At 43.4% G+C, this 12,434-nt stretch overlaps 1 protein-coding gene across 2 annotated transcripts in view; it reads right to left on the bottom strand.

Moving 5' to 3' along the window:
- Positions 1 to 12,434, bottom strand: part of PPIL4 (peptidylprolyl isomerase like 4) — a 202,707-nt gene that overhangs the window by 16,380 nt on the left and 173,893 nt on the right. For both annotated transcript variants that reach the window (XM_085612253.1, XM_085612254.1), the window contains exon 12: positions 12,190 to 12,325. In XM_085612253.1, the coding sequence (XP_085468379.1) occupies positions 12,190 to 12,325 (136 nt within the window). The remainder of the gene's footprint in view (positions 1 to 12,189; positions 12,326 to 12,434) is intronic.

Below are 12,434 nucleotides of genomic sequence, written 5' to 3'. Positions count from 1 at the left end.
GATATCTATGCAGTTTCAGAAGTACCGGAAATAGGCAGTAAAACAAAGGCCTCAATCGCCTTCCCTATACACCCCAGTTCTGGCCTCCTGGATATGAAGTCTCTCCATATTTTGTTTTTTGCCATTGTGAGAATATCAATAGAAGGAGCTCCCTATTCTTCAGAGATGTTGTTTAGGACTTTGAGAGCCAGTTGGAGTGCTCAGAGTTCCAGATAATATTTATAATATTAATTTCCTTTGAGTGCCCACTGCTGCATATACCATCAAGTACTGTAAATAAGCTCCCAATCCTGAAAGGGAACCATCCGTCACTATGCTTGTGATTGGAGCTCTTTACAAAAAAAAACAAAAAACTACCTTGAGCATCTTGCACCACCAAGCTCAGGTTTGTTTTGCTACAAAGATTAATTTGTCATCCCAATTGTTGTTCTTCAGACTTTAGGCATTGCTGAAGGGGTCTCCTGCCAGCCTAGAATATAGGCTACTCGCTGCCTCCCTGTTGGGTTGGAGGTTTTCTCCATTAAGTGACATTTTCCTGGATAAATTACACTCAAACAGAAGGAAGCACTTTTTTTTGTCAAGCCCTGACTCCAAATAAGACAGCCTTGGCAACAGTCTGAAGATCGATTTTTCAAGGTGGATCTGAAGACCTAGACTGAGAAGGAGTTTTAGAGTGGTCACAAAATCTTCCTTCACCTTTTCATATCAGCTTTTAAAACTAGTTGTCCGGGTAAAGGTAGATACAAATGTCCTTCTATCATAGGTGGGCGGCTACTACTGCCATACATTTTGAGAATGTGCACGGATAAGACTGTGTACTGATAGTGGTTGCTTCCGATTATAAATCAGAGACGTTATCTGTGGGGCTTTGCTATTGGAAAGTGAAAATATGCATATGTGCTGCAGACATGGATAGACCGGATGCAAGGCAAACATCCAAACCTTTTTCTTCTTGATGAATTGGTTTGTGAACCCTAGGTCTAAGATCAGTCTGTATCCTTCCTTTGGGCCTTTTTTCTGCTCCAGGAAATACTTGGAGTACACCCGTGAGCCATTTTGACCCAGAGAAATTGTCTCAATCGCCTCTTTTTTAATAGGATTGATGTTTCTTTCTTGAGGATGGATATCTGGTGGTTCAATGCAGTGGAGTGGTCTTGAAACGTAGAAACTGTCCATGAGCTACAATATTTACCGCCCATTTTTTTCTTGTAATTGAAGATAACTCTGCTAGATGCAAGGATGCCCCTCTCTCCACTGGAGTGGGAAATAGACAGGGTAAAAGATAATGACTGTTTATTAGAAGGAGTGCTTCCTCTGTGGGTGAGAGGCTTTGTTAATGAGGATTTTGATGACCTTCTCTGGTAGGTGTATTTCTGAACTTGTGAGCATTGTTGTTGCTGAGGTTGAAAAGGCCAGTAAAGCGAGTGAACCCTGTAAATTGATAATACCTCCTATGTTTTGCCCTGAACTGCTGTTCGAAAAACTTTCATTCTTCAAGGTCAACGGTCTTCAAAATCTTTTCCTTGTTCTTAAATATAAACATTTCCTCCTGCATGTTGCCCCAACAAAGAGGAACCTGAAAAGAGGCGGGCATAATTTTTAGTTACACTGCTGGCTTTAACGAGATAAGGAGAAGCCAGGAGGATCTGCAAATGATTAACCACGGACAGGAGTCCGTAGCTGCCATTTTCGGCTGACTCAACTGCTTCACTAATAATTTGACTAGAAACCAGTGAATTTTCACGCAGCATTGCAGAAAAGCCATGTTGCTATTTTGACAGGGTCCCTGATAAAGGATCACATGCCTTTGCAGCTTTTCCTCTGATATCTTCTGAGGAATGCTGTTGCGCTCGCATTCTTTAAATGTGTAGCCATCATACTTTTGTACCAGTAGCATTAAAACATTTGCTTTCCCACTATGGTGGAGTTGTAGTTGCCAGAGCTGAAGTGTGCCTCCTTCTCACAAAAGTTACTATGACCAAATCCAGTTTTGCTGTCTTTTTTTAGGACGTCTGTATATTGTTGCAGTGCCGTGCATTTTTCAAGAGAATTGGTGTGGCAGCTTTGGTAGTGGCAGGAGTATGGAACTTTTCCTCTGACACGGGAAGCAAAACTGGTACTAAAGACATTAAAGCTGAGAGCAGCACTGAAAAATTTAAAGTTTCTAGAATTACAGAAACTGTTGACTGTGGAGCCTCCGGAGGAATGTTCAGCTTAGTCGCTTTATAAACAAAGAAGACAGTAAGAAGAAGAGGAGAGCCCGTTCTTCTTCCCCTTATCAATACATCAAACAAATGAGAATGAACTCACTACCATCCCAATGTATGGTCACAAATGTCTTTCACTTATTTCTCAGACAAAGGATTTGTTTTCTTTTTTTTTTTTTTTTTTAAAGAACCCTCACCCACCAACCTAGTTGGTGTCATGCACATCATTAGGTTCCCACCTAAGATACTGTGAGAAAGTGGCTCTGTATATACTGTTCCTTAATAGGTACAGGGTGAACAGAGTCCACAGTCCCCCGGGGTTTGACAGAGGTTAAAGTTAGGTATAACCTTACTCTCTATAGTGGTAGCTTGGTCGAGCAGTAAGGCAGTACCAGAGGACAGTGTTAAGCATTTCTTGTACACACTCAGTCAGCAAATGGTTTCACACACTCAATAACTGAACTCTAGGCCAATGGTTTATATATAAAAAATATATGCTTGTTTTATTTTAGAACCAACACTTGGAGTTAAAATATACTTTCTCAACAGTAGATGTTTCATATAAATACTTTTGCAATAGACTTTAGTAAACAGTTACAAGTGGTTGCAGTAGGCAACTCTATTTTTAAACACAACAATACATTGAGATCAATGATAAATTCAAGTTATTTGCAACAGATTACTTTTTAGATTACTTTTGGTATTCCAGGACTGTATCCTAGATTCAGTCCTGGGTCAGTTCTCAGAATCAAGTGATGAAAGTCGACTTAAGTACTGTAATGATTTTTAACTAATATTTAGCTATTTTAAAAGTTGACACTTAGAAAATATTTCAGAGAAAACAGTCCATGATTCCCTATGGAAGAAAATGCAGGTTATAGGTACAGTATGTTCTCGTTACTTTTGTAATCCAGTACTGGATGCCTAGACTCAGTACTGGGACCTTTATCCAAAACAGGTAAGCAATTACGTTTTCAGATATTATACGATTTTTGAAGAATATTTAAAGATTGCAGAAATCGACACTTAGAAGAAATTTCACAGAAAAACAGTCAATGGTTTCCTATGGAAGAAAATTGAGTTAAGGGTAAGTACAGTTGTAGAGATTTTTCAGAGTCAGTGCTGGGCACCAAGATCCAGCACTGGGCGCTCACCTAAGAACAGGTGAGTAAATTCGTTTTTGTCACTCGGCTGATTTTTGGTGAATATTTGAAGATTTGAAAAGTCCTCACTTAGAAGAAATTTCAGGAAAAAGCCAGTCAATGTTACCCTATGAGGAAAATAGAGTTTGCGGTTTAAGGGTAAGTACTCGACTGGCACAGTTGAGGTTCTGGGCACAGATTCAGGGGTCTCCCAGGGTCAGGTACGTATAGTTGGTTCACCCTCAGCGACTCTAGGGCGGCCGGGTGCAGAGAGAGTTAGGCCCAATGTTATCCTATGAGGGATAGGGGGGCCTTGTTTGGTGGCTGCTGACTGGCAAGCCACGCGACTGTGGGAGCTGGGCTCCTGGTCACTTACTCAGGGCAAGTGGGGAAGTAGGAAGGAGTAGAGTTTTCACTGCCAGGGCCACTCGGGCGGCTGGGTGCAGAGTGCTTTTGAGCCTTCGGGCGCTCAATGGATTTCAATGGGAAATCTCCGGTTAGGAAAAAGACTGCAAGCTCGGGGACGAGGACTCTTCAGGTGCCACCACCACTTCGAGAGGTAAGTTGGGTAGTTGGAGGATAGGTAGGTACCCCGGGATTGGGCACAGGGGGCCGTGGGGCGCCGCGTGCAGGGGTGCCTTTAGGTGTCGGGAAATCTTACCCTCTGTTGATCGCGGTTGGGGGGGGGGGCACCTGGTTCTGAGGCTGCAGGCTTCTTCAGGAATGTCGAGGGAGGTCCTTGGGTGCCGGACTCGGGGTCCCAGTCGCCGTGGGGTCGTCTTCAGGGTCTTTGTTCACTCCGGCACTGGCCAGGCTTGGCTGGTGCAGTGTGTGCTGGGTTCACGGTTCCGGGCTGCTGCCAGGGGTTAGAGATAGGTTTTGAGTAGAGCCTCTACTCATGGAAGTCCCAGGGGCTTAGAGCCAAAAGGTAGCCAGGTCCTCCGGGGTTGGTGAGGTTGCTAGCCACAAGAGATGCCGGGCTTGAGCAGGAGCAGGTTCGAGGGTCGACAGGCCGGTAGGGCTGGGGCCAAAGCAGTTGGTGTCTTCCTCTTTTCAGCAGCTGCAGGGCAGGTCTTCTTTCTTCTTGCTCTTCGTAGTTTGGAATCTGGAATCTGGGGAAGGAAGGTTCAGGGTGCCCCTAAATACTAGATTTAGGGGCGTTACAGGTAGGTGAAGGGCAGGGACCAATGGGTCCCCGTCCTGGGGTGGGTACACCCCCTATCCTGCCTCTCTCCTGTGGGAGGGGGGCAGTAGCCTAGTCCTGATAGGGTAGGGCTCCCCATCTTCAAGATGGCGAGAGCCCGGAGATGTGCTTCACCTCGCCTCCCCCACCTGAGGGGTGGGGTAGGCAGGCTGGCACATCCCCTGTCCTTATTTGGGGTTTCTGGCCAAAGCTTCCCGCCAGAGTGGGGGGTTGCAGGGGCCTGGGGAAGCTCACAGAGGAGGCATGCCTTTGAAGCTTCCCGCTGCCCATCCTGGGGGAGGAGATTTAGCACCTCTCCCAGGATGTGCATTGTTGCAGGACCAGGAGAGCAGGGGCTCTCCTACCCAGGGGTCCAGCAACATGTCTGCTGGGTGGCAGCCTAGGCAGCCTCAGAGCAGACGTAGATTTGTAGGTTAGGTTCGAGGGGGCACCTCTAAGATGCCCTCTGGGGTGCTGGGTACATTAAATCCCACACTGGCATCAGTGTGGGTTTAATGTGCTGAGAAGTTTGATACCAAACTTCCCAGTCTTTAGTGTTGCCATTATGGTGCTGTGGAGCTCGTGTTTGACGAGCTCCCAGCACCATGTACTCTTTAAATGGCAGCACTGCACTTACAGGGCTCAGGAATGGACCTGGGCACTGTAGGGGCACAGGGCTCTTGCTCCTGTGCCCACACCATTGGCATAAGGCACCCAGCTAGAGGGGTGACTGATGTATGCCATGGCAGTGTATGTGATGGGCATGGCACACAGGGATGTGTGCCATGTCGACTTTGTTTTTGTCTTGCACCCAAACACTCAGCCTGCAAAAGCAGTGTGTGTGTGTGTGTAAGGGTACAGGGCCTCTAAGAGTGGCACAAGGAGTGCTGCAGCTCTTAGAGGCCTGCCTGGGTCACAAAGCCCTGGGTACTTAGGGTACCATTTACCAGGGGCTGACAAGTGGCCAAGGTTTGCCAATTTGGGTTTGGTTTGTTTTAGGGAAGGAACATAGGCCCTGGGCACCTGACTGGCAGGAGTCCAGGGCACACTCAGTCAAAGTACATTCAGCAATTCAGCAAAAAGTGGGGGCATACCATGCAAGAAAGATGGCACTTTCTCACAGATACTGAATGCATCTTAGGTTTGCTATGATGCCTGATTACCGTGGAGCTGGTTTCGTGGTGTGACGTGGTGAATTTGTGAGTGAATTTTAAAACTACCTCCAGGATACCCGCCCTTAGGGAAAATATTTTTATAGTGGATTCTTTAGGTAGGGTTAAAAACAATGATAGTGGATGTGTGGTGAGAAATTAGTGATCTCTCACATACTAGTGTAAGGTCAACATGTTTCAGCCAAATAGGAGTGCTGGTTTGAATCACATTAGCTTTCTTCAGGATTGAAATGCTATGGAATGCACACACGTTAAGGTGTGCGTATGTAGGGTGGGACCATTCGTAACTTATGATTTTCATTAAACTTCTTTATGAATTTTAGTTGCTCGTGATTAGGGTAACATGGATCCGGAGGGGGGCAGTGCCTATAATCACACTTTCATGAAGGTGGACCGCCTGCCGTAGTACCTACTACTGTCCTGCTCCGGATATGGATGTTTAGTCACTCACCTGGATAGGACCTCGTGAAAGGTCATACTGTTCTTTTCTTCTGAGTAGGAGTAAAACACATGGTTTAAAAAACAGGGGGCCAGATGTACAAACCTTTTTTGAGGTCGCAAACAGCCCGATTCAAAGAACCCTATTTCGTGATTCGGTAACCTACAACCGAATCGCAAACTGGATTTGCAATTCAGTATTAGAAAGGGCGTGTTAAGGGCAGCCCTTCCTAATGCTGAATCACACTGGTATGTGTGAATGTTTTATGACCAAAATGTGGTTGCAAAACATTTGCATTGTAGCACCTACTTCAGGTAGGTGAGAACCCATTCCCAAATGAGAAGAGATCCCCAAAGGACCCCTTCCACCTTTGTGAATGTTTGTAAAAACATTTTTTAAGAGAAGTCAGCGCTCTTATAGACCACTGCCTACTCTTAAAAAATTAAAAGAAAACTTTATGCTTTTTTTTCAAATGAATCCTGTTTTCCTTTAAGAAAAACGAGCTGCATAAAAAAACATTGCTTTATTGAAAAGCAATCCCAGACAAGGTGGTCTGCTGACACCAGAAGGCCACCATCCCTGTGATTTTTGCAGTGCCCATTGGGTCACAAACTGAGACCTACCTCACGAATACTAATGAGGTAAATTTATTTGTGACCCAATGAGAATCACAGAAAATGTAAAGCACACTTTCGTAAATACGTGTTTGCTATTACCAAATTGTGAATCGCAAAAATTCGGTATTTGGTAATTGCAAACTCTCACGTACGTACATCTGGCCCAAGATTTCACATCAGAAGACTCATCTTGCTGATAAGGCCATGCTTTTAGCAGTGAATGCAGAGGTGATGTTAAGGCCAAAGTCCTAATTGATGGAGATTAAGTACACATCATAAGTACTGAAAGTCATAGGTGATGGTGAGCCCTATGGCATCCCTTGACGATGAAAGGAAAGACGTTGAACAGTGATCAGTCATGGATTTCAAGGAAGAAAGTTCTACCAACATCAATAGAGGCAGTTTAGACATCGTTAACACAGTTGTCCTTGAATACATCAAACGGTGGGAAGAATTCCACGTGGAAAGTGACGATCTTTCAAGATACAGGTATTCCGCATGTTGTCCATGTTGTCAATGGGAAGTAGACTTTGAACCCACCTTCGCAGGAGATCAAACAGGGATCAATGTTCTTTATGCTGATGCCAATACTTTGACTGTGACCTTGAGCAATGGTGCTATTGATATTTCCCTGAAGTGCTCCTTTCTCTGAATCTCCCTCTGTGGAGTTCCTTCCCAGAAAGAGGCAGTTTTTCAGAGGAAGCATGACATGTTGATTTCTCCATGAGTGACCTTGCAAGGTCATTAGTCTTTAACAACATAGATGGAAGTTCTACACCATCGATTTCGAGGCCAGTTTAGATGTCGACATCACTGAACACATCAAACTTTGGATAGTCTTCAACACTGATTATCTTGCAGGGTGAGGGTGTTTAGCATTCTTTCTATGTTATCAGTGGGAAGCAAACATCAAAACCGTCTTCACTGGAGAACAAATAGAAGCCAACGTGCTTACAGCACTACCTTTTAGAGGGAGATCGTGAGTGATGTGAAGAAAGATTGTCGATTTTGGGGACTAAACCCACACTCTTGTCTTGAGTTCACACCTATGGTCAATACTTCCCCACATTTGCTTGCCATCGATTACCTATGTTTCCCATTATCCACGTATTTTTCTCCATGTACTTAATATTGTATCTTTCACCTGATTAATATGATGTAACCTTTGGAGGAACTGTATATTGCTCTATTTTAACCACTCAATGCTTTCCTAGGAACCAGTTATGCAAATTTCCAATAAAAAGAATTAAAAATAAAATTGCCAAAGAGGTTTCCCTGAAGATCTCCTTTCTTTGGAGCTCTCTCTGAGAGAGTCCTTCTCAGGAGCATATTGTTTTTCAGCGTAAGCATGAGGGGATGATTTCTCAAGCCTTTTCTTCTTCCTTTGCTCCTCCATGCTCATGTCCTGCATCATTCCTCTGAGTGAGATATCTTCCTGTTCCATCAAAGTCCTTTAAGACATTTAATTTTTACCAATGTCGTAGTACTTTGAGTGTGAGACTAGGTAAGACACAACACAGACATGGTAGGGGGACAGAGAGAGCTTTTTTCCATCCACAGGAGGGACACTTCTCAAAAAGAGAAGGCATTTCTAAAGTGAAAATCTGTTAGAAAACAGCAAGAAAAATGGCCTCAATCGAGAGTATGATCTTAAAGACAGAGTGAAACGAAAAAGATAGTCCTGCTGTTCAATTTTATCCAAGGCTAGGTGTGTGAAACCTCACATATGCTCTGAGATCCAACTTCCAGGAGCCGGACAAAAGAGCTTGTTCTGTGATTCAGAAAGCCAGAAGGATTTTCAGAATTCAAAGGCTAGGCTAAAGATTGTGTTTTTACATAGGTTAGCTTTATTCCTATCAGTTAGGAGAAGCAGTACTTCTGTGGCTCTCCCCAGGAGGGGGCAGGGATACAGCCATGGGTCAAATCAAGAGCTAAATCAAGTGAAATGTCAAGGCCTGTGCCATTCTGTACATCCAAATAAAGACAAGCATTAGTTGAATGTGGAGGAATAAATTGTCCACCTCCATATAATTCGTATTATGTTGGACTAGATCAGGCATTTGGATAGAGTCAAATCAGAGGAGAGGAAATGCAAGGGTGTCATCTTTAACACAAAGCAGCGCTTTAGTGATGAAATAGGGCAAATCCTCGCTTTAATATGGGACCAAATGTACACGTGGCATCAACAGATCCTGGACTATCAACAATGTAGCTTGCAGTGGCACTAAGGAAGCAACAGCTGTCAAGGCTTTCACCAAAGAAACAGAGGCAACATCCAGTACCGGAAGTAGGCAGTCAGATTCCGAGCAATATAAGTTGGCATCAGAGGACGGTTCCTCAGCAGATTTGCAATGGGTGGCCCATCAGATCTATGGATCTGAAAGGTGCGACAGAGGAAGCAGTAGTACAATTGACGACTGCACCTGTATGCTACTCCTCATGTCCCGAGTGGGACAGATGGAGCCACAAAAGAGGCAGATGGTACCACGTGCATGCATGCAGAAGCTATTGCAGGAGCTTTCTGGATCCAGCCTGGCACCTGGGGATTCTTTAGGCAAGAAATACGCGGAAAGAACTATCCATCAGAAATCATGAGTATTTGCATCATGAAAACAAAAAGGATATATAACACTATTAATAATGAAAAGAATGACAATAAATGATTTATATAATTTGTAAAAAGATAGAGTTATTGCACACTAAAATGCAGGTGATACAGCCTGAAGGGACAAAAAATTGCAAATACACAGGTAGGGTGAAGGAAAAGAGGACCTAAACAAATGTCAATCCTATAAGAAGTGAATTATCACATATCGAAACAGGTAATTAGAGAGAAGCGAATACCACCAATAATAGAGGGGACCAAAGGAAGCAAACAGGAGTACTAGAATATAGGGCTGGGGCAAGTAAAGCAAAGGGGAATGTTACAATGCAGAACTGGGAGGGCTAGTGATGGATCTGGGAGGAAGCCTATTTAGGGGAATGACAGAATTGCCATACCGATTTTGGGTGCACTACATTTGGGATAGTTTTATTAACAAAAATGATGTTCCCTGGAATGGAAATGCATCACCCTACTGAAACACTGGGACGAGTGTGGGAATTGTATTAGGACTGGCTACACCTGGACACCAATGGCTGCATTGTTCTCTTTCAATATACTGTGATTAAGCCACTCACAGGGACGATCCTGCCTAGAACAGGAAGAGAGACTTTCCTGCTTACCATTACAATGAAGAGTTCCTAATGAGTGGACCGTAGTCTCCAGCTTCATTTTGTGCTTATGCATTTTTAACCAGGCTGACTGAGCCAGTCACCTGCTGTATTACAGGCTTAAAGGGTTCCAGATGGTGCCAAAGAACCCTGCATGAATCAGTCACTGGAGGGTGCAAGAGGTCCTGAGAAAATAGAAAGCTGGTGCCTGCTGGGAAGAATTCTATTGCAGCATTGTCAACTAGACACTTAGCAGAGGACCTGTAACTAAAACTATAGAAAATCACCACTAACTGAAAACCGGGGCCTGAAGAACTTGTCCTGACCCTCTGAGGACTTATTGTAATGGCAAAAGAACTACAAGAACATTTACAGCAGATGTCCCTTAAACAATTTTCATCTCTGGAAATCTGGGACCAAAACCAAACCCTACCAAAAAAAAAACAACCTTGGCTGCTTCATCACTTCATAGCTCATAGCTTTTTGGGGTGACTGTTGAGGTTGTGATGGGACAGCCTCACCAACTTCTGGAATCTTTGTTGGCTGCAGCTTCTAGATTTACTTAACAAAATACACCTTCATCTTCTCGAATATATTTGAAATCTGAAGGTAAAAAACTTTCAGCTACGCCAAACACATCTTTTACCTGCTGTCATAAATCATGCACTGAGAGTCTTAGTCCCTAGTCAGTCACATGTATGGAAGAAATGTTTTCACCTTTTTGCATTTACCATTGGATAACGTTAAACCTGTTTGTGTTTACCACTGGATAACGTTAAATCTTTTTCCAATGTAGTTTTGAGTAGAATTTCTTTTTTTAACTTTTGTCTTTTTTTTTTTTTTTTGGGTTGTACATTTTTTCCACAAGTGTAAGACAGCACATATTGCCACAGAGATAAAAAGAACATCACATCTAAATCAAGTATATCCAATACAAAAATATGTACCTGCAAGACCACTGCTTGATTCTCCATTTACAAATGTCAAAATGTACGCTTGTCCCGCCGCTAGGGATCCACCCCAAAGTCCTCAGTCAAACAGATTCAACACTTTAAACCAGGGAGAAAATACCATACTAGGGAAGTCCTTGCACAAGATCCTATCCACCGGGTTCCATTTAGCTTCAAAACAAAGGGGGTGCCATTCAGGTTAGCCAGCTGTTCAAAAGCTAAAATAGTCCAAAGCCTGCGTTACCATTGAGTTACTAGTGGGGTGCCTTTTTGTCTTCAAGTGGAAGACTATAGTTAACTTGACCACCCCAAGTCACTAAAGGACCAAATGCCATTCATTTCAGGACATCATTTTGAGTTCAATGGGTCTCAGTCCAAGCCCCAGAACCCCCAGAGTGAAAGAAAACCAAATACCCCAAGACGCCCCTCAGCAAAAAACCTTTGGCTTTTTAACAAACTTGGATCTACTAAGTTCTTGGCTGTATTGATATTTTAACCAGTAGCTGCATACATACCACAAGCATTTTCTCTGAAGAAGACACGCTGCTTGTGCCAAGCTATCGATGGGATTCCATACAGGCTACAGCTGGCCTATCTGGATCAGATTGTTGGGGTCATGTGAATGTTCGACCACTGCTCACAACTAGCCTGTAGTCTTTCTGCCCTATGGAATCTTAATCCCTACATACTTGGCTAAGGGCATTTCCAATTTTTCTGCTGCCTTCCTCATTATCAAGGAATCATCATCCAAAGGGCAATTTGGTAACCAAGGAGGTATCTACATGATGCAATTTGGAAGTCAAGCAATAGCCTTATGTTTATTTTCTGAAACAGTTTGCCCACCGGGTGGCATTGGTTCATCATGCCATCCATAAAGGCTGAGCTCCAGAGTTACAGGATTTGTAACTTTGAATCCAACTAATATTTGTGGAATGGAAGATATTCCCTTCCATAGAAAGATTCATAAATGCAGTGTCTTGAGTACACGTGCTGTATATAAGAGTCTAATTTCTTATGGGAATTAGAGGAATACCATTTCTTACTATGTTTCGTTTTTTGGATGTGACTGAAGGAAGATCAGCCCTACAGCCACACCCTTTATGGGAGGAGTTTTACTCCTAAGGGTTCAGTCAGCCACACACAAAGAGCCCATTGGCTTACCAACCACAGTTAACACGCAATAACAAGTTTAAAAACTGAAGAACATTAAAATTAGAATAATATACCATTATTTTATTCAAAGATATCTAAAAGCATGCAAAGTACCTTGGATTTTTTGGTTCTTCTATCCTCGTCTTCATCTGAGTAGTGATGTTTTTTATCTTTATGTTTTTTACTGGAGTGGCGATGACTGACACTAGAGTTCTCCTGGTCCTCATCCAGCAGAACATCATACTTTAAGCTGAGACAAAGCATTAAGGACAGCAAACAAGAATCAAAGTCAACATATGGACATATCGCTAAACGTTCATTCCTCTCTGTTCAGCAGTTTGTTTCTAATACTACAGATA

The sequence above is a fragment of the Triturus cristatus genome, chromosome 6 (genome assembly GCF_964204655.1).
Source record: "Triturus cristatus chromosome 6, aTriCri1.1, whole genome shotgun sequence".
In the NCBI taxonomy this organism is placed as follows: domain Eukaryota; kingdom Metazoa; phylum Chordata; class Amphibia; order Caudata; family Salamandridae; genus Triturus; species Triturus cristatus.
The sequence above is the reverse complement of the archived record's forward strand: the minus strand, read 5'-3'. Positions and strand labels throughout refer to the sequence as shown.